This window comes from Bos indicus x Bos taurus, chromosome 9 (assembly GCF_003369695.1).
Source record: "Bos indicus x Bos taurus breed Angus x Brahman F1 hybrid chromosome 9, Bos_hybrid_MaternalHap_v2.0, whole genome shotgun sequence".
In the NCBI taxonomy this organism is placed as follows: Eukaryota; Metazoa; Chordata; class Mammalia; order Artiodactyla; family Bovidae; genus Bos; species Bos indicus x Bos taurus.
Genome location: NC_040084.1, coordinates 40,013,319 through 40,035,941, shown reverse-complemented (window position 1 = coordinate 40,035,941; position 22,623 = coordinate 40,013,319). Strand labels below are relative to the sequence as shown.

The window sequence follows — 22,623 nt, the reverse complement described above, 5'->3', positions numbered from 1 at the left end:
GCAGAGATCTGTACCACTCACCCTACAATAAGGAAGACTAAGGCACAGAGGCCACAGAGACTTAGTGAGGAGCCAGGGAGTGGCCCCAAAAGCTGACGGCCAGGATCTGGACCCCCTTCCTGTTTAAAGCATCCTATGCATAGCAGGGGATGAGCGATTTGCAAATGGAAGCTGAGCTTCTGAAGTCCTCTCTATCCATGGAGGCTTCTCAAATGGTGATCTTCATACCACCTGGGGAAGAATGGGGTGGGGTTGGTTAAAAATACAGATTTCCTGAGCTCCATGCCAGACTAGCTAAATCAGAATCTCTGAGCTTGGTCCTGGGTCTGACATCTGAGTCAAGGTCCCTTAAGAAGACTGGATTCTCTGTGGCATGTTACTGTTACTTTTGGTTTGTTTTCTGGTGTTCTGAAATCTGAGAACCTGTAATTACACAGGTGAGAGTGGGTCTCCAGATTCCAGAGCACTGTTCACACACAATCTTTCCAGTCATGGCTTTTGGCCAAGGGAAACCAAAGGAGAGAACATCTAAGGAAACAAAAACTGTAGCTCAATCCGGATTCACTGAGTGGTTTGAAAATCATTAAGAAGAGTCAAGACTTTTTGTTTCACAGCAAATCTCACCATTATAGATGAGTAAATATGGTAAAAACCCAAAACTCGTTTCCTCAATATTGAGTGCACAAAGTTCTCGACTCACGTCTTCAGGACGACTTGTGCTTAGGGTCCACTGCAGATTGATGGAGGAAGAAAGATGTCTCTGCATTTCAAATCGCAATTCAGTACCATGAATGACTCATTACTCTTAAATTGCCACTGGCTTATTTCACAGAAACACAGCACCATCATGATTAAATATAATAGCTATTCTGCAAGATGAAATTGCCTTCAAATACACAGAAAGATACACATCTCTCTTTGAAATAAAAGGACTATAAACAAGTCTAAGATTCCTCTGGACCGTAAAAGAATCACCTGGACTTCTACCTTTATCACAGCATATCTTGTTTCCATGCAGTTTTCTACCCAAATGTTCTTTTGAAATATCAGTGACTAAAGCCTCTGGATACTCATGCTGCTACTGATTAATTCCATAGTAGGTTGTAGGAAAAGGAAAATTATTCAAATTTTGATATCCTGCCTGTTTTATTTAGAAAGGTACCAGGGAGAAAGTCAGGTGGACAAGGATATATTTCCTGAGCACTTCACTAGGTAGTCAGGATGGGGCGATATACAACAAAGGGTATCTTGGATACACAGTTTAGATGGGAGCACACGCCTGAGAAGCAGAAGTCCACCTGCAGGCTAAAGCCATTAGCCATCTAGGACTCAGGTGTGTCTGGGCCTTGCACGGGTATAGCAGATGACCAGGTGACATTTTCATGAAGGAGAAGAAAAAATTTCTCCTGAGAAAAAATTTGTCCCAGAAAAACAGCATGTCTAGTACAGAAAGCTGGTATAATAGGCTGGCATAGGGAGAAAATGACCTGGAGGATGGATGTGCCTCACTCCACCCTGGGTAAGGACTCAGGCTAGAGCGAGAGGACATTGGAGAGCACAGAGAGGCTCAGGTCCGAGCGATGACATTTACTGTCAATAGCCTCTGCTCCTGTGTTTCTCAGACTGTGGTGCAGACATTGCTACTCAATGTATGGTCCCTAATCAGCAGGATCAGCATTGTCTGGGAGCGTCCTAGAAATACAGAGTCTCGGACCTCACCCCAAACCTCCTAAGTCAACATCTACTTTTTCATTAGATTCTCCAGGTGGTTCACATACATAATAATATACAAGAAACATTGGTACAGAATATGATTGGAGGCAATATAAATAAGCATTTCAAAATCTTTTATTAAGGCATTTTTAATGTATATAGGAAAACAACTGGAACAGTTGACTATTGAGTTGGTGGATACTATTTCTGTAGGTAATTCTAAGGAAGGAAGGTGAATCAGTTAAAAAAAAAAAAATGAAGGCAAGATGCACACCCTCCCCATTGTACCAAACACAAAGCAAAAAAGAGAATGCTAAGGGAGGGAGGGGACAGAAAGGTCAAAGCAGGGCTCAAAAACAAGGTGAACATCTCCAGGGGCCAGAACATAGAGCAGTAAGCAGGACTGAAGCCGGGACATGCTGGGCTCTGCTATAAAGCAGGTAGCAGAGGTCCTGGGGTGCATCTCCTACAAAGAACAGAAACTAAAAGTACTTCCATGACAAAGCAGCTGAGCCACATTCACTGATTCAAGCCAAAGGCTGAAGTGGAGTTCCCTGGACTCAGAAAGGAGACCAAAATAAACTGCTGAAAACCACTAACTGGGGCTATGGCTTAAAACTAGTCATTGGTCTAGGGAGGTAAGAGAAGACAGACTCACTCTTACAAACAGCAAATGAGCCAGGTCCAGACGATTCAGTAACTGGATATTCCCATTATCACTGAAGAAGCAGGAGCCCCCAGATGCTTATATAAGACCGGGTCCTGAAGGCTATTGTAAAATCACTAGGCAGAGAAGGGTGGAACAAAAAAGTAAAGAAAAAAGCAAAACCAAACCAAAAACCTTCCACTGAAAATGAGCTAACAGACTGAACTTGAAAATACAAAATCAAATGATGAAAAACAGCCAACCAAAACAATAACTGGAACATTACTTCATTGAGAGAGTAAATTAATTTTGTTGAACAGTCTGACTAAATTTTAAGTATGTTTAGGGCAAAAGCAGGAAGTCAAGAGATACTTGGGTAACATGGAAGTTTCTTCTCAGAGTACAAAATAAAGCAGGGCAAAGTCTAACAGAGTTTTTTCAAGAGAACACACTGGTCATAGAAAACATGCTCTTCCAATAACACAAGAGACAACTCTACACATAAACATCACCAGATGGTCAATACCAAAATCAGATTGATTATATTCCTTGCAGCCAAAAATGAAGAAGCTCTATATAGTCAGCAAAAATGAGACCTGGAGCTGACTGTGGCTCAGATTATCACCTCCTTACTGCAAAATTCAGGCTTAAGTTGAAGAAAGTAGGCAAACCACTAGGCCATTCCATTATGACCAAATCAAATCCCTTATGATTATATAGTAGAAGTGACAAATAAATTCAAAGGATTAAATCTGACAGAGTCCCTGAAGAACAATGGATGGCGGTTCATAACACTATACAGCAGGTGATGACCAAAACCATCCAAAGGGAAAAAAAAATGCAAGAAGGCAAAATGGTTGTCTGAGGAGGCCTTAAAAATATTTGAGGAAAGAAGAGAAGTGAAAGGCAAAGGAGAAAGGAAAAGATATATCCAAATGAACACAGAGTTCCAGAGAATAGTAAAGAGAGAAAAGAAAACCTTCTTAAGCAAACAATCCAAAGAAATAGAGGAAAACAATAGAATGTGAAATACTAGAGATCTCTTCAAGAAAACTGGAGATATCAAGGGAAAATTTCATGAAAAGATAGGCACAATAAAAGACAGAAATGGCCAGGACCTAGAAGAAGCAGAAGAGATTAAGAAAAGGTGGCAAGAATACACGGTAGAACTATACAAAAAAGAACTTAACAACCCAGATAATCATGATGGTGTGGTCACTCACCTAGAGACAGACACCCTGGAGTGTGAAGTCAAGTGAGACTTAGGAAGCATTACTAAAACAAAGCTAGTGGAGGTGATGGAATTCCAGCTGAGCTATTTCAAATCCTAAAGCATGATGCTATTAAAATGCTGCAGTAAATATGCCAGCAAATTTTGAAAACTCAGCAGTGACCAGAGGACTGGAAAAGGTCAGTTTTCATTCTAATCACAAAGAAGGACAATGTCAAAGATGTTCAAACTACTATACAATTGTGTTCATTTCATATGCTAGCAAGGTTATGCTCAAAATCCTTCAAGCTAAGCTTCAGCACTATGTGAACTAAGAACTTCCAGATGTACAAGCTGGTTTCAGAAAAGGCAGAGGAACCAAAGATCAAATTGCCAACATCCGCTGAATCATAGAAGAAGCAAGAGAATTCCAGACAAACATCTACTTCTGCTTCACTGACTATGCTAAAGCCTTTGACTGTGTGGATCACAACAAATTGTGGAAAATTCTTAAAGAGATGGGAATACCAGACCACCTTATCTGTCTCCTGAGAAACCTGTGTGTGGGTCAAGGAACAACAGTTAGAATCGGACATGGAACAACAGACTAGTTCAAAACTGAGAAAGGAGTATGACAAGGCTGTATATTTGTCCCCCTGCTTACTGAACTTACATGCAGAGTGAAAGTGAAAGTTGTTCAGTCGTGTCCAACTCTGCAACCCCATGGACTACACAGTCCATGGAATTCTCCTGGCCAGAATACTAGAATGGGTAGCCATTCCTTTCTCCAGGGGATCTTCCCAACCCAGGGATCAAACCCAGGTCTCCTGCATTACAGGTGGATTCTTTACCAGCTGAGCTATCAGGAAATCCCAATATACAGAGTACATCACGTGAAGTGCTGGGATGGATGAATCACAAGCTGGAATCAAGATTGCCGAGACAAATATCAACAACCTCAGATATGCAGATGATACCGCTCTAATGGCAGAAAGTGAAGAGGAACTAAAGAGCAGTTTGATGAGGGTGAAATAGGAGAGTGAAAAAGCTGATTTGAAACTCAATATTCAAAAAACTAAGATCATGGGATCCGGCTCCATCACTTTATGGCAAATAGAAGGGGAAACTGTGGAAGCAGTGACAAATTTTATTTTCTTAGGGTCCAAAATCACTGTGGGTGATGACTTGGCCATGAAATTAAAAGATGTTCTTTAGAAGGAAAACTATGACAAACCTAGACAGCATATTTAAAAACAGAGGGGGAGGGAGGGGGATGGGGTTCAGGATGGGGAACATGTGTACACTCGGGGCGGATTCATGTTGATGTATGGCAAAACCAATACAATATTGTAAAATTTAAAAAAAAAATTTTTAATTCTAAAAAAATAAATAAATAAAAAACAGAGACATCACTTTGCCAACAAAGGTCCATAGAATCAAAGCTATGATTTTTCCAGTAGAGAGGTGCGGATGTGAGAGCTGGACCATAAAGAAAACTGAGCGCCGAATAAGTGATGCTTTCAAATTATGGTGCTGGAGAAAATTCTTGAAGTCCCTTGGACAGCAAGGAGATCAAACCAGTCAATCCTAAAGGAAATCAACCCTGAATATTCATTGGAAGGAGTGATGCTGAAGCTGAAGCTCCAATACTTTGGCCACCTGACGCGAAGAAATGACTCATTGGAAAAGACCCTGATGCTGGTCTTCTGAGGGCAAGAGGAGAAGGTGACAGCAGAGGATAAGATGGTTAAACAGCATCACTGATTCAATGGGCATGAATTTGAGCAAACTCCTAGAGATCGTGAAGGACAGGGAAGCCTGGCGTGCTGCAGTACAAAGAGTCAGACACGACTTAGTGACTGGAAAACAATAACAACAGGCTGTACACAAACTAAAACTGTATCTAAAAAATATGAAAATAAAGGACTCTATAATAGCATTTCATATAAAACTAACCCCCCTCCCCCAAAAAAAGTTTGTATGGCAGAATCAACAGCAGACAAAACAGAACTTAAGGCAAAAGGGATTTCTAGAAATAAAAAGAGACATAATATATACACATGGTGGAATGTTTTTCCTGAAAGTGTCTATCATTTTCCATTTCCAACACCAAAGCAGGAACAGTATTCCTAATAAGCATTTCAGGGTAGTGGAGTATCAACATATTGCTTATATGTGCAAACTTGATAAGCAAGAAGTAAAGGGAATCTTTCTGTGGTTTAATTTCAAAGTTTGTATTCTCTTAAACACAGCACCAACCACACAACAGAACTGTTGTTTTGTAATTAATGGCAGGCTCTCTGCCCAGGGAAGCAGAAAGTGGCATTCCCTTCAGAGTCCAAGGCAACACACAACCTTGGGGACAGAGTCCTGGGTAAGGGAGGACTTACCTGCCAGGGCTGAACAGGCAGGAAGTCCAGCTCCAGCTTCATCACCTGACTGGTATCCTCAGCCACAAGGTCTACATCAGCTCTGTATTACTTCTCAGCAGCTTCTTTCACTTGCATACAGCACAGTATTTACTTTCTATACAATCGCCAGCAAAGCTGTTTGGTGCCCTGAGTCAGTTAACAAGAATAGTCTATGACCAAATCTGAAGGACCAATTCCCTTCAATTTCACACAAAGATTTCATTAAAAAAAAAAAACTCGTAACTAGCATTAGGTGCAGTTAGCAATTTCCAGAGAAATCACTGATATATTTTCCCTGGAACAAAGAAAGGTAAAAAAGCTTCTATAAAATTTAGTAAAAACTTACTGAAATTATTAGAGGGGTGGCATGGGGAGGAAGATGGGAGGGAGGTTCAAAAAGGAGGGGATATATGTATACCTATGGCTGATTCATGTTGAGGTTTGACAGAAAACAGCAAAATTCTGTAAAGCAATTATCCTTCAATAAAAAATAAATTAATTAAAAAACTTACTGAAATTATTAATAAATAATTTCAATTTACAATCAAATGACAAATTCACTCCAGGCACTCTGCTGGAAGTTTTCACCCTGTGTTCTCTGCTCTAATTCTCAGAAACAATCCATTTAGGTAGTATCATTGTCCCCATTTTATTGACAATCAAATTGAGGGCCAGAAAGGTTAAATGACTTGCTTGAGAACCCATGCCTCAAACCTAGAGTAATGAGTCTTACAAAGGTAAGCTCTAATGCAGTCCTGTTATTCATATTATTATCAGCATGATTATGACTGAAAATAATTTCTCATTAACCAGCCTGGATCATTTAGGGATACTCTGTGTAATAAAGTCTTATGATTAATATAAGCAGAAACCTCAGATTCGATATTTCTAATCACATTCCGGAAAAATTCGGATGCCTAGTTACAGCAATAAGCACTCAGCCAAAAGGAGACAGTTAATCATTCCAAATAATGCTAAATCCAGGTGATATTATTCCCTGACAGACTGGGCTTCTCAAGCACATGTTTTTGCTGATGCAGCTGCTTCTCACTTGATGCTTTAGAAAGGTTTTTTGATTTACGGTTTGAAGTTAAAATTACCAGAGAGTTTTAAAAGCAGTATGAAAGCCATATGCATCTTACTGTCACCATCTTAAGACTCTGCCTTTCATTTTTGCCTACATTTTTGCCTGAGTGACTGGAATCTAGGTATTAAAGATAAGAAAAATAACCGCCTAAAATGGAAAAATCACAAAACTATATGAGATATTTTAAAGTCCTGAAGTGAAAACAAAATAACAAAACCCCTTTGGTTTCTATAGTCACTTTCAGGAAAAATAAGTGAAGGAGGCAAGGCAAACACACTGACATTTTTTAGTGTGTTTTTCCTATTTGTTTTCCCTGCCAGAGATACATCCTATTTATCAGGGTCTGTACACATGCTGAAAAATGAAAACTGACCTTGTCTGCTGCAGGCCAGAACCGAGGTTTCCTTTTATCTGGCACCACGTAGCTCCTAGAAGCATGTTCCTAATGGAAGCAATCAGTCACCAATGGCTTTAGATTTTGTTGTTTTTGTTTTAAAGCATTTACCCAAAAAAAATCTTTATGAAAGAATATCAGTATCTTTTAAATTTTCAACAAGGGATGTTTTTTTTTAAGGGGAAAATACATACATGGCAATTCTGAGCCAGATCACTTTCATTATTTATGGGGTTTTCTTTCCTCCATTTTTTTTTTTTGTGGTAAAATGCACATAACATAAAATTACCACCTTAATAATTTTTACATGTCATTATTAGTGTTTTCAATAAAAATAATAGCCCTAGGAATATAAAAAAAATCCTTTAAAACATTTTTCCTTTTTAGGAGTCTCTGTAAATATTTCTTCTATGTGAGAAGCAGTGTTATAAGAAGCATGATATTTTATCTACAGCATAAAGGTTTGCCCACTGCAGCTCCCATGGAGTGAAACAATTCAGGTGCCTACCTCGTAGACATTTTTCATACAATATGTGGCATAGATAAATTATATCCACAGATCACTTTTTGAAGTCTCATTTTAGCCTCACATTTACCAAATCTTTGGCTAAAATATTATCAAAAAAAGCAAAATGGCTTTGTGTTTCACCTCTAGACACTCAGTCTTTTCTTTGAAGAATGGGGGTGGAGGACCAGGGTATAAAAAGCATGAAGGCGGAGCAGTAAGACTCCTAGATGAATGCAAAGAATGAGTAGTTAGCTCTTTGAACAATCTAGAGTTGACATGTCAAAGGGTCAAGGCAATAATCTTCAGCCACCAAAAAAACCATCTATGAAGGTAACAAACAGCAAAAACAAAATAATATTCTGAAAAATGCTTTCACTTCTTTGGGTTCTGTTCAAAGATTTTTATCCCCAAACTCCTATATGTGTTTCATTAAGGCTCCTAACTACTACCATGCTAGTTTCTCTCAATGGCAAATCAAAATACAAACACAAAATTCAAAACACATGTTAAAAGAACACAAAATTCTTTGAAGTTGTTCTTGAAGAAGTTCCTGCTGTCCAATTAAAGAAAGTTTTTTCTGTTTTTTGGATTTTTTTAAAAGAGGAGGCTGAAGAAGAGGGGGAAGGGAAGGAAAAAGAGCAATGCAGAGGAAGTCTTTTTATTAAAGATCAAGCAGCCAATTCAAGTTTAAAATTGAATTCCATATATATACTGTGTCTCAGGAACACCCATTCTGGCATGTCCTAAATTACATGCCATCTCTGGGGATAATAAGCCAAGGGAGGCTAAGCCCAAGAAGGGTTGCCAATCAAATGCAAGACAACTACACTCAGGAGAATTTCTCTAGCATCTACGTACAGAATGCGGTTGGTCACATTTACACTAAAAACTGCTTTCAAAAAACACAGTTCAAAGATAAAGTTTCCTTTTGCTATCCATTCACAATACAATATTTATAGAGATTTGACATCTTTTGATATAACTGTATCAGTTGCAATACACATAATATCCATTCAGTTTTACAAAGTACATTTTAATCAAAGCTACACATATCTTCTGACCTTTAAGAGCCTGGAGACCCAAAATCATTGTTACAACAGTGAGAAACATGATACACAAGCAATCTCTTATCAAACATAAACCTGGCTCTGATTACTTTTTGTATTTGAAGCAGATATAAGTAGTTTGCTCTGTCTGGAAATTTAAAATCAATTGCCAAATGGAAACGGTACTCTTGAGCCCACCATCAGAGTTAGTTTCTTATTCTCCTTGCCGAGTCTTGGTCAAAACCTTAAGCACTACTCAACAGCAACTAAAACCTTGAAATCAATTTAAATATCTCTATCCTTGCCAAAATTTTATATCTACAGAGCAGACTCTATAAATAATAATAAGGTTAAAACTGAACTTTCAACTATCCAATCCTTGATTTGCATTAAAAAAACAAGCAAACAGCTTATGAGTTTGTTCACTTTAAATATGAAATCAAATGAAACATCTGACCTTGTGATGCCCAAATTCATTCAAAATGGCTCCCAGTTTTCTGGTGTTGCCATACGGCTTTTGGGCAGCAACAGCTGGATGGGGGTCCCGCCAATCGATGGACAAACGGTGAAACCAAAGACGCTCACTTTCCAGAACATGAGCTGATTTAACACTAGGATCAAAACGATGGACTTCACATCCATTGCTGGCCATGCCAACCTCAAAATGGGTATCATCACTTCCCAGGCTGAAAGAAAGAGGACAGAAATTAGTAACAAAAAAAATATAATGAACAAAAAGTGTTAACTGACAGAAACGATAGTGCCGAGGCCAACTTTCTTAGCCATATCAAGCCTTCTCCTATTTTAGAACATGGCTGGTTATACACATTCAATAAACCTTCCTTCACAAAAAGCATTAAAGCTAAAAGCTTCTGGATAAAAGAGAGAAATTAGGTGCCAAATGCAGACTAGAGAATCACATGTTCAAACATGTAAAAGCATATCAAATTGATTTTTTTAAAGATATAAGCTATAGTATCAATGAAACAAAGACTATCTAGTCGTCTCAGAAGATATTCTCAGAATATGTCAAAAATAAAAAGTCCAAGCATCAGTTCCCTTAGGGAGAGGTGCATTCTGCTAACAAGGTAATTTGTCTTCCTTGTGATGGCCATGGTGCTGTGCATGCAGTTTGACTTAAACAACAGCTGCTTTCTTTAGAAATGGGGTATATTTTAAATAGCACAGTTAAAGAAAAAAGGCAGACGTCTGTGGTTCTACTGAATCTGGTACTCAAGAAGCAAAAGAGGTATATCACCTCAATTCACTCAAGCGAGGGGAAGAAATTTGGAATTAATTGTACTTAAGCACCCAGTTAGGTAACACATTGTGGAATATTCATATACTTTTAAATTTCTAATTTACTGAGAAATATTTCTTACTTAGTGATGTAAGATTCATAGCTTTGATTAAATCATTATTTTGAATGAAAAACATTAAATTAACCAAGAGAGGATGATTTTTTAATAGTAAGTATGACTTTTCTGCCCAAATGTGCCCAAAAGATGTGATTAAAGATACCAAGATCGCCAAGTACCAGTAATGCATTGGCCAATCTTGAACCCAGTGCAGAAATGCATCATTCTCTTAGACTCTACTATTTTAGACTATTTTATCATTTGGAAATATATAAGCTCATTAGATGACAATTTAGTTAACCAAAATAAGTCTTCAGTACAGAGATCTTCCACCTAGACATTCTTAATACTCTATTTGCCTTGTTCTTTCTTTCCCTTTATTCCCACTACATCGCTTCATTCTCATTGGACCCATGTCATATCAGCCTTCTGCTATTCTTCAGCTCTAATTCACTTGACAATTTTGGCTAGAAAAAGATTCAGCACTCTTCTCACAAACACTCCCATTCCTTCTACCCAAGAGATCCTGTTTCCTGTATTGAACCTCCTCCTGAGCCCACACAGCTCAGACCACCATAGTCTCTATCTGAGCTTTTTCCCAGTTTGTTCATTATCTAATCTGGGGTTGCAAGCTGACTTGCTGGGCCTAACTCTTCACCCCTTCATCCACACTACTGCCATGCTCACCATGGATGGAGTGTCCTTTCTTGCCCCTGGATTTTTTGGCTTGACTATGTGACTTGCATTTTAGAAGAAAGGGACATGATGCTAGTCCTAATCCTAGGCTTTGAGCACTTTAGTTTACTCTCTTGTACCATTATTGTGATTAAAAAACATACTGGATAGTTTGCTGGGCTCAGAAAAGAAACTAAAAACAAGAAGCAGAGCTGCCCCAGACAATCCACTGACCTTCTATGAAACACAGAGCTGCCCTCAGCCATCTCAGCCTGAAGTAGAGTCTCTCAGCTGAACCTAACCTGGATCGATTGAAATTCAACTGATTTGCAGACATATAAACAATAATAAATAATGGTTTTAAGCTACTGAGTTTTAGAGCGACTTGTTACACAGCAATAGCTAACTGACAAACCTGGCATTAAATGTAAATCCAAGAGTTGCAATAGTAAAAGTGAAAGTCACTAAGTCACGTCCAACTCTTTGTGACCCCATTGACTATACAGTCCGATGGAATTCTCCAGGCCAGAATACTGGAGTGGGTACCCTTCTCCAGGGGATCTTCCTAACTCAGGGATCAAACCCAGGTCTTCTGCCTTGCAGGCACATTCTTTATTAGCTAAGCCACAAGGGAAGCTCAAGAATACTGGATTGGGTAGCCTATCCCTTCTCCAGGAGATCTTCCCAACTCTGGAATTGAACCAAGGTCTCCTGCATTGTGGGCAGATTCTTTACCAACTGAGCTATTAGGGAAGCAATAGATACCACAACTGTGTGGATCACAATAAACTGTGGAAATTTCTTAAAGAGATGGGCATACCAGACTATCTGACCTGTCTCTTGAGAAACCTGTATGCAGGTCAGGAAGCAACAGTTAGAACTGGACATGGAACAACACACTGCTTCCAAATAGGAAAAGGAGTATGTCAAGGCTGTATATTGTCACCCTGCTTATTTAACTTATATTCAGAGTACATCATGAGAAATGCTGGGCTGGAGGAAGCACAAGCTGGAATCAAGACTGCCGGGAGAAATATCAATAACTTCAGATATGGAGATGACACCACTCTTTTGGCAGAAAGTGAAGAGGAACTAAAAAGCCTCTTGATGAAAGTGAAAGAGGAGAGTGAAAAAGTTGGCTTAAACCTCAACATTCAGAAAACTAAGATCATGGCATCTGGTCCCATCACTTCATGGGAAATAGATGGGGAAACAGTGGAAACAGTTCAGACTTTATTTTTGGGTGCTCCAAAATCAGTGCAGATGGTGATTGCAGCCATGAAATTAAAAGATGCTTACTCCTTGGAAGGAAAGTTATGACCAACCTAGATAGCATATTGAAAAGCAGAGACATTACTTTGCCAACAAAGGTCCGTCTAGTCAAGGCTATGGTTTTTCCAGTGGTCATGTATGGATGTGAGAGTTGGACGGTAAAGAAAGCTGAGCGCCGAAGAAATGATACTTTTGAACTGTGGTGTTGGAGAAGACTCTTGAGAGTCCCTTGGATTGCAAGGAGATCCAACCAGTCCATCCTAAAGGAGATTAGACCTGGGTATTCATTGGAAGGACTGATGTTGAAGCTGAAACTCCAATACTTTGGCCACCTCATGTGAAGAGTTGACTCATTTGAAAAGACCCTAATACTGGGAAGGATTGGGGGCAGGAGGAGAAGGGGACGACAGAGGATGAGATGGCTGGATGGCATCACTGACTCAACGCACATGGGTTTGGGTAGACTCCGGGAGTTGGTGATGGACAGGGAGGCCTGGTGTGCTGTGATTCTTGGGGTCACAAAGAGTCAGACACAACTGAGTGACTGAACTGAACTGAACTGAGATACTACAAAGCATTTTTTAGTAGTCAGATTTGTTTCTATATAGATCAGAATGTTATAGAAATCACCTGTCCCAAAAGATTTTTCATGTAATTGAATTTATCAAAATTTAGGTGAGCAAACTTGTGTTTTCATGGAAATATGGAACTCAACAGAAAAATGGAAGTTTGGTAGTTTTACTAAGAGATCAAAACACTGGTCAAAAAAGTACTCATTAAATATAATTTGTAGATAAAGTCTAGAGTAAATAAATGTGAATGATTTATTTCTCTTTGAATTTTCAGAATATCAGTTCAAGAAAAGATCTTCCACTGTAAAACATGTATATATTTTAATCAAGGCCTCAAAAAATTTTAAGAATAGCCATACACAGTTGTATAACTAATTTTTAGTAAGCATTATATTATACATTGATATGTTTTCAATTTAAACTCATTTCTTATAGTTAAAAAAATAACAAATGCACTTTAAAAAGTTCAAGTTGTACATAAATATATAAAACAAAAAGTAAAAGTTTCCTAGTACTAGAATTTTAGCCATCAATTGCCAGAGATAATCACTTAGCAATTTTTTGTGTATCCTTCCAGAAATTTTCTACACATGTACAAGGATTCTCTATTAGAAATATCATAAGTACACATATACATATATAAGTTAGTTATTAGATGACGAAGAACTATTTTGGGTGATATACTAAATAACATGAAACTACTGAAATTTGCAAATTTTTTGTTATGCTACCTTTACTGAATAAAATCCACTTAATTTAAATATATAATATGCACTGTATTGGAAAGTAATAAACTACATTTATTTAATCAATGCCTGTAATTCTTATTTTCCTTTATTCAAAATGGTACTTCTTCACACTTAGTTTAAATGAGTCAAGTTTGTGGCAGGAGTAAAATGCAAAAGCAGGAACAAATTTGATGCAGATAGGTGATGCAAAAAGTGGCCCAAAGGGGCAAAGGCAAGGCTCACGTTCAATCCAGGCAGTTCCAAAGCATGTGCGCTCTACACTCTACCTCACTGCAAATAAGCGCAGGGCACAGAATTATGGAAGGAATATTTGTGAACTTGGGGGTCTACAAAATTGTCAGCTAGGCACCCCACTCCAGTACTCTTGCCTGGAAAATCCCATGGACGGAGGAGCCTGGTAGGCTTCAGTCCATGAGGTCATGAAAAGTCGGACACGACCGAGCGACTTCACTTTCACTTTTCACTTTCATGCATTGGAGAAGGAAATGGAAACCCACTCCAGCGTTCTTGCCTGGAGAATTCCAGGGACGGCGGAGCCTGGTGGGTTGCTATCTATGGGGTCGCACAGAGTTGGACACCACTGAAGTGACTTAGCAGCAGCAGCAGCAGCAGACAATAAAGCTACATAAAGTAAAGGACTGTGTCAATCTTGCTTATTTCTGAATCCTTAGTGCTGAGGGGATAGATGAATGATGACAGATAAACCTACAAAATGCTGCACTAAGTGAAAGAAAACTATTAGGTAGGGCCTGGAAGTGCCAGAATATACAGTCCAATATCCAATGTGACATGGAATGGGCTATATTTCACTGAGATATTCGTGTATATTTACAAACATTTAACACTTTATATGTTCAAGACACTACACTAGACACCAGAGACAGATAAATTAACCTGATGCTTGATCTGGAGAAACTCATAAGTAGTAAAGAAGAAATATTTTTGAACAAATATCTATAATAAACTAAAATAAAATTATTATTTATACCAAAAATGTATTTAGTCTATAAGGAAACTATTTTCTGCTCTTATTTAACTGAAAAGAGAATTCACTGTGGAAAAATTTTTCTTTACAGACATTTTTAAATATATATTTTATGTGTATATTATAAATACAGATCATGATGGTATGGCTTCTACCTTAAGGTTTAAGATAGTTGTTCCAGTTCCTGCCAACATAACTGCACTCCAGCTATCAGGAAAAGTAAAAGGGGAGGTGAAAGTCACATCCTTTCCTCCTCGTGACATGGCCTAGAAATTGCTCCTATCACTTGCACTCATATCCTATTGCTAAAAGCTAGTCACACGGCCCCTTGCAGCTGCAAGGAAGTCTAGAATACGCAATCTTTGGCAAGGTGACTGTGTGCCCTGCTAAACTCTGGGGTTCTGTTACCAAAGAAGAATGAAACAATGAATATTGGTGGACAACTAGAAATTTCTGCTACAAGCCATTTTTGAAACAGGTAAGCTGTCAATACGTATATTCAAAGATATAAGCCTTCATGAACATTGTAACCTATCCCTCTATATGGAGGAGAGAATAAATTATATAACTCGGCTTATATTAACAAATATTAATATTATTCCATATATGTTGACATAAAGGTTTGAGATCACAACAAACTCTTCAGCACAGAAGGGTTGTCAAATCTGAGGGATTTGTTGAAGAAACAGGAAGGGAGGAAAGGGCAAATTATAGGGCTAAATACCCAAAGGTAACAGAATAACAGAATAACCATCTTAGCCCTCCTCAGAGAGCAACAACCAGGATCCCTAAGTGTAGTTGTGTGGGTTGTACACTAAACAACTCTAGGGGGCACCACTCCTAGTCATCATAATGATTATCCAACAGATGGTAGTAAAAGTTCTTGAGGGAGGAGATGCCTTTTCCCACATGCGTAAAAGTGTCCATTGGACTAGCTACAGTACTGGCAATTGCATGCCCTCTGATGCTACTGAAGGGTATCAGTATGGGATACAGATACCCTTATACAGAAGGGATGTATGTGGCACTTTAAAATCCTTGATTACTCTTTTAAAAATATTTCTAGGAGTATTAGGGTAACTGTCCTTTATGTTCCCTAAAATGCAGAAACTCAGAGTATAAACACATGAAGAGATACTCAATATCACTAACTAGTAGGAGAAACAAAACTGTAATGAGATACCATTTCACAGCTACTAGGATGGCTATACACAAAAAGACCAATAATAGTAAGTGTTGATGACAATATGGAGAAATTGGAACCCTCATTCACTGTTGGTGGGAACATAAAATGGTGTATAACCAAGAGATATGAATACATATGTCCACACACAAAAATCCATACATGAGCATTCACAGCAATATCATTCATAGTAGCCAAAAGGTGGAAAAAACCCAAACGTCTATCAGCTAATGAATGAATAAAGTGTGCTATATCCATACAGTGCAATATTATTTGGCAGTAAAAAGGAATGAAGTACAGATACATGTAATAACATGGATAAAACTGGAAAGTATTATGCTAAATGAAAAAATCAGTCAAAACACCACGTATTAAATGCTTCCATTTATATGAAATGTCCAGAATAGGTGAAACTATAAAGACAGAAAATAGATTAAAGGTTGCCTAGAAGTGGGAGATGAAAAGACGGAAGTTGGTAAGAGGAAATTGGGAGTGACCACTACTGAGTACAGGCCTTTCTTTCTTGGGGTGATGATAATGTTCTAAAATTGACTGCAGTGACTAGAAACCACTGAATCGTACCCTAAATGGATGAATTGTGTGGTATGTGAATTATATCTCAATATAAAGCTGTTTAATAAACTAAAAAGAAAAAAAATCAGACCATATATAGGGAAAGTTTTTAACTCTCATCATTGAAGACAGAAAGGTTGGAAGAAGTAAGACAATTTGTATTTTCCCCAGGAGTATCAGTCATCCTTTCCTCGTTCCAGCAGGAACCAGACAATCTGGACAAATAATCACCTAGATCTGTAAACTGCCAACTACTAGAGAGAAAGTAACTGTGTGTGGTCAGTCACCACGTCGTGTCTGACTTTGCAACCCTATGGACTGTGGCATGCCAGGCTCTTCTGTCCATGGGTTTCTCCAGGCAAGAATATTGGAGTGGGTTGCCATGCACTCCTCCAGGGGATCTTCCCAATCCAGGGATCAAACTCGCATCTCCTGCATTGCAGGAGGATTCTTTTACCACTGTCAGAGAGAAAGTAATAGGTTTTCCAAAGCATAAATGACAATGAATAGTGGATAAAAATATTTTATAATTATTTATTTTTATTAAATAACCTTGCATAAAATGCCAAAATTTTCATCTAAAACATATATTCTTAACAGGAATGATATCATCCCTAAGCGAGGAGCGGGGATTGATTCTTGAAGTATATGTTTAAAGTATAGATAATATATATGTTACATAAATAGATATAGTGTATAGCATTAAAATTTCATGGGGAAGATGATTAGGGGAAAAAATTGTCTAAAAAGAGTCCTTGGGAACATGATTTTCTAATTCCTCATTCATATAAAAAATGAGCTCTTACTGTGTTAATTAAACTATTAAAAGATAGAAATTTTGGCTCCAGAGCTCATTCATTCCTCTTGAAAGGCTCAGGGTAACCAGAAGCCCCAGATTTTCTGCCTAAGATATTGGCTCTTGTTGCCTAAACCACATATCAAGTTTTCTTGTCTCATGCTGAGAATTTACGTCTTAAAACCAATGGTACATCATGTCAGAAAACTAAAGAAGAGGCAAAAAAGATTTATCCCTTCTCAAATTTTCTCCTCTACTCCCACTCCTACCCCCGAAATATAATCTTTGATATAAAGGATTAAAAGGTGATTTTTCCTAATTGACTTTAGCTACCATCTTCATTTCTACCCCATCTCCCCACCATCACCCATCCACCTTATATACAAGAAGACTTGCAGGGCAGACCCCATCTGAAGTCAAGCAACCGCACAGCCTCTTCTCACTTAACTTCTCTTTCCCCTTCTCCATAACATAACCTTTCTTTTCAGGGCCCTCCCCTATCTGTTCTATCCCTTTTCAAAACTAAAATGGATCTGCTTTAAATTTTCAACTGAACTTGACTCAGAGTACACTCCTAGAAAAATTCTTGTACATTAACTGCAGAATAAAAAGCTTTGATTCCTAGTAAAGAAATTTCAGACATTAGAGAGAATGTAGAGGTGATACCTCCTTCATTCCTTGGAGGTGGAAGAAAGGTAGGACACAGATCAGAGAAGGGTATTCAGCCTCTGCCTTCTGATCAGTATGTCCTGAGATTATTTCTTCCTCACACTCCTAGAAGGTCACCTCCAGCTGCAGCTTCATTCATTACACTCAGTTAGGATAGGAATGGCGAAGCACAGCAGTGGCTTGGATGGTCTGCTACTGCAGCCCTGGGGCTTAGAGCTTGGCCTGAATGTAGGAGCACCATGACCCACTTGCCTCCTGCCCAGCCCATCTACCTCACAATTCTCCCAACACTCCCAAATGTTTCTGCTTCATTTCAGAACCACCACTTGTGGCCTGGGTCTCTTTCTTCCCTCAGCATCAACTGAGATGTTGTCAGTTGGCTATTTGCCTTCCCCATCTCTGTTCATTTCCAAGGCAACCCATTCACTATCACGGTAATCCAAGTCTATGCCCCAACCAGTAATGCTGAAGAAGCTGAAATTGAACAGTTCTATGAAAACCTACAATATCTTTTTGGAACTAACATCCAAAAAAGATGTCCTTTTCATTACAGGGGACTGGAATGCAAAAGTAGGAAGTCAAGAAACTCCTGGAGTAACAGGCAAATTTGGCCTTGGAATATGGAATGAAGCAGGGCAAAGGCTAATAGAGTTTTGCCAAGAGAACGCACTAGTCATAGTAAACACCCACTTCCAACAACACAGGAGAAGACTCTACACATAGACATCACCAGATGGTCAACACCAAAATCAGATTGATTATATTCTTTGCAGCCAAAGATGGAGAAGCTCTATACAGTCAGCAAAAACAAGACCAGGAGCTGACTGTGGCTCAGATCATGAACTCCTTATTGCCAAATTCAGACTTAAATTGAAGAAAGTAGGGAAAACCACTAGACCATTCAGGTATGACCTAAATTAAATCCCTTACGATTATACAGTGGAAGTGAGAAATAGATTTAAGGGACTAGATATGATAGACAGAGTGCCTGATGAACTATGGACGGAGGTCCGTGACATTGTACAGGAGACAGGGATCAAGACCATCCCCATGGAAAAGAAAAGCAAAAAAGCAAAATGGCTGTCTGGGGAGGCCTTACAAATAGCAGTTAAAAGAAGAGAAGCAAAAAGCAAAGGAGAAAAGGAAGATATAAGCATCTGAATGCAGACTTCCAAAGAATAGCAAGGAGAGATAAGAAAGCCTTCCTCAGTGATCAATGCAAAGAAATAGAGGAAAACAACGGAATGGGAAAGACTAGAGATCTCTTCAAGAAAATTAGAGATACCAAGGGAACATTTCATGCAAAGATGGGCTCAATAAAGGACAGAAATGGTATGGACCTAACAGAAGCAGAAGATATTAAGAAGAGGTGGCAAGAATACACAGGAGAACTGTACAAAAAAGATCTTCATGACCAAGATAATCACGATGGTGTGATCACTCATCTACAGCCAGACATCCTGGAAGTGAAGTCAAGTGGGCCTTAGAAAGCATCACTACAAACAAAGCTAGTGGAGGTGATGGCATTCCAGTTGAGCTATTTCAAATCCTAAAAGATGATGCTGTGAAAGTGCTGCCCTCAATATGCCAGCAAATTTGGAAAACTCAGCAGTAGCCACAGGACTGGAAAAGGTCAGTTTTCATTCCAACCCCAAAGAAAGGCAATGCCAAAGAATGCTCAAACTACCACACAATTGCACTCATCTCACACACTAGTAAAGTCATGCTCAAAATTCTCCAAGCCAGGCTTCAGCAATACGTGAACCGCGAACTTCCAGATGTTCAAGCTCGTTTTGGAAAAGGCAGAGGAACCAGAAATCAAATTGCCAACATCTGCTGGGTCATCGAAAAAGCAAGAGAGTTCCAGAAAATCATCTATTTCTGCTTTATTGACTATGCCAAAGCCTTTGACTGTGTGGATCACAATACACTGTGGAAAATTCTGAAGGAGATGGGAATATCAGACCACCCGACCTGCCTCTTGAGAAACCTATATGCAGGTCGGGAAGCAACAGTTAGAACTGGACATGGAACAACAGACTGCTTCCAAATAGGAAAAGGAGTATGTCAAGGCTGTATATTGTCACCCTGCTTATTTAACTTATATGCAGAGTACATCATGAGAAACACTGGGCTGGAAGAAGCACAAGCTGGAATCAAGGTTGCCGGGAGAAATATCAATAACCTCAGATATGCAGATGACACCACCCTTATGGCAGAAAGTGAAGAGGAACTAAAAAGCCTCTTGATGAAAGTGAAAGAGGAGAGTGAAAAAGTTGGCTTAAACCTCAACTTTCAGAAAACTAAGATCATGGCACCTGGTCCCATCACTTCATGGGAAATAGATGGGGAAACAGTGGAAACCGTGTCAGACTTTCTTTTTGGGGGCTCCAAAATCACTGCAGATGGTGATTGCAGCCATGAAATTAAAAGATGCTTACTCCTTGGAAGGAAAGTTATGACCAACCTAGATAGCATATTGAAAAGCAGAGACATTACTTTGCCAACAAAGGTCCGTCTAGTCAAGGCTATGGTTTTTCCAGTGGTCATGTATGGATGTGAGAGTTGGACTGTGAAGAGAGCTGAGTGCCAAAGAATTGATGCTTTTGAACTGTGGTGTTGGAGAAGACTCTTGCGAGTCCCTTGGACTGCAAGGAGATCCAACCAGTGCATCCTAAAGGAGACCAGTCCTGAGTGTTCATTGGAAGGACCGATGCTAAAGCTGAAACTCCAATACTTTGGCCACCTCATGCAAAGAGTTGACTCATTGGAAAAGACCCCGATGCTAGGAAGGATTGGGGATAGGAGGAGAAGGGGATGACAGAGGATGAGATGGCTGGATGGCATCACCGTCTCAATGGACATGAATTTGAGTGAACTCCAGGAGTTGGTGATGGACAGGGAGGCCTGGCGTGCTGCGATTCATGGGGTCACAAAGAGTCAGACACGACTGAGCGACTGAACTGAACTGAAGCAAACAAGTCACCTGAGAAGATTCTCAATCCTGAGTAATAATACAATCAACATAAACACCCATAATCCAAAGCATTCTTTTTTAGGGCATAAGAAATATTTTCTTCCAGTTTTCAATTAAAGCATTGTTAGGTTTTGAATCAAATGTTGGCCCTTAAAACCAATCCATTTCTTTTCCCAGTAGAATTGAACTGTTCCTATCTGCTCTTTACAAAGTTGATTTTGAATAGTGAATATTTAAATGAAAATAAGAAACTACATTTTATATGTAATAATCTGAAATTTTACACCAGAACGACTTTATCTAATGGCTTTGAAATATAAGAAAAGCAAAAAGGAACTTGAAGAATTTCCCCCAAAACAGCTTTCCCAGTTTTGTTTTACTCAGTTATATGCTTTAAATGAAATTATTCCAGGGTGTAAAATATTAAGCAAAACATACAGGCAGTTTGGAGCAAGAAAATAGGACCAAGCTGAGATCTTTAATTTGCATGTAGAACTATGCAATTATTTTTATGACCTACTTTCATGCATTTTTAATATGATGTAAAATAAACTCTACTGTCACAACTTCCCATTCTTTCTCCAATCTTGCAACATAGCTGGTGGGCTCCAAGAAAAAAAGAGCTCTGTTCTAATCAACTGGCTAAACAATTCATTTCCTAATCTTTAGCCTCCTAGTTTAATTCATGGCAGAACCAGCTTCCCTCTTGAGTCTTCTTACCTCAGGCAATGTTTATGTAGCAAATATATATATTGTGCCTACTGTGTACCACCAAAAATATTCTGGAAATAACTCCAGAAAGAATGAAGGGAAGGAGCCAAAGCAAAAACAACACCCAGTTGTGGATGTGACTGGTGATAGAAGCAAGGTCCGATGCTGTAAAGAGCAATATTGCATAGGAACCTGGAATGTTAGGTCCCTGAGTCAAGGCAAATTGGAAGTGGTCAAACAGGAGATGGCAAGAGTGAACATCGACATTCTAGGAATCAGCGAACTAAAATGGACTGGAATGGGTGAATTTCACTCAGATGACCATTACATCTACTACTGTGGGCAGGAATCCCTTAGAAGAAATGGAGTAGCCATCATGGTCGACGAAAGAGTCCAAAATGCAGTACTTGGATGCAATCTCAAAAACGTCAGAATGCAGCTCAACTCCAGAAAAATAAATGACCCAATCAAAAAATGGGCCAAAGAACTAAATAGACATTTCTCCAAAGGGCTATACATACATACAGAGGGCTAACAAACACATGAAAAGATGCTCAACATCACTCATTATCAGAGAAATGCAAATCAAAACCACTATGAGGTACCATTTCACGCCAGTCAGAATGGCTGCGATCCAAAAGTCTACAAGCAATAAATGCTGGAGAGGGTGTGGAGAAAAGGGAACCCTCTTACACTGTTGGTGGGAATGCAAACTAGTACAGCCACTATGGAGAACAGTGTGGAGATTCCTTAAAAAACTGGAAATAGAACTGCCTTATGATCCAGCAATCCCACTGCTGGGCATACACACTGAGGAAACCAGAAGGGAAAGAGACACGTGTACCCCAATGTTCATCACAGCACTGTTTATAATAGCCAGGACATGGAAGCAACCTAGATGCCCATCAGCAGATGAATGGATAAGAAAGCTGTGGTACATATACACAATGGAGTATTACTCAGCCATTAAAAATAAAACATTTGAATCAGTTCTAATGAGGTGGATGGTGAGGTGGATGAAACTGGAGCCTATTATACAGAGTGAAGTAAGCCAGAAGGAAAAACACCAATACAGTATAATAACACAT

General features: G+C 39.0%; 1 protein-coding gene across 4 annotated transcripts in view; it reads right to left on the bottom strand.

Annotated features, from left to right (window-relative positions):
• The window catches only part of METTL24 (methyltransferase like 24), a 128,733-nt gene that overhangs the window by 48,380 nt on the left and 57,730 nt on the right, over positions 1–22,623 (bottom strand). For 3 of the 4 annotated variants that reach the window (XM_027551219.1, XM_027551218.1, XM_027551220.1), the window contains one exon: positions 9,473–9,701. In XM_027551219.1, coding sequence (XP_027407020.1) covers positions 9,473–9,701 — 229 coding nt within the window. Of the gene's footprint in view, positions 1–5,959; positions 6,128–7,440; positions 7,510–9,472; positions 9,702–22,623 lie in introns of all 4 variants that reach the window. The other variant, XR_003512589.1, reaches the window with a different exon arrangement.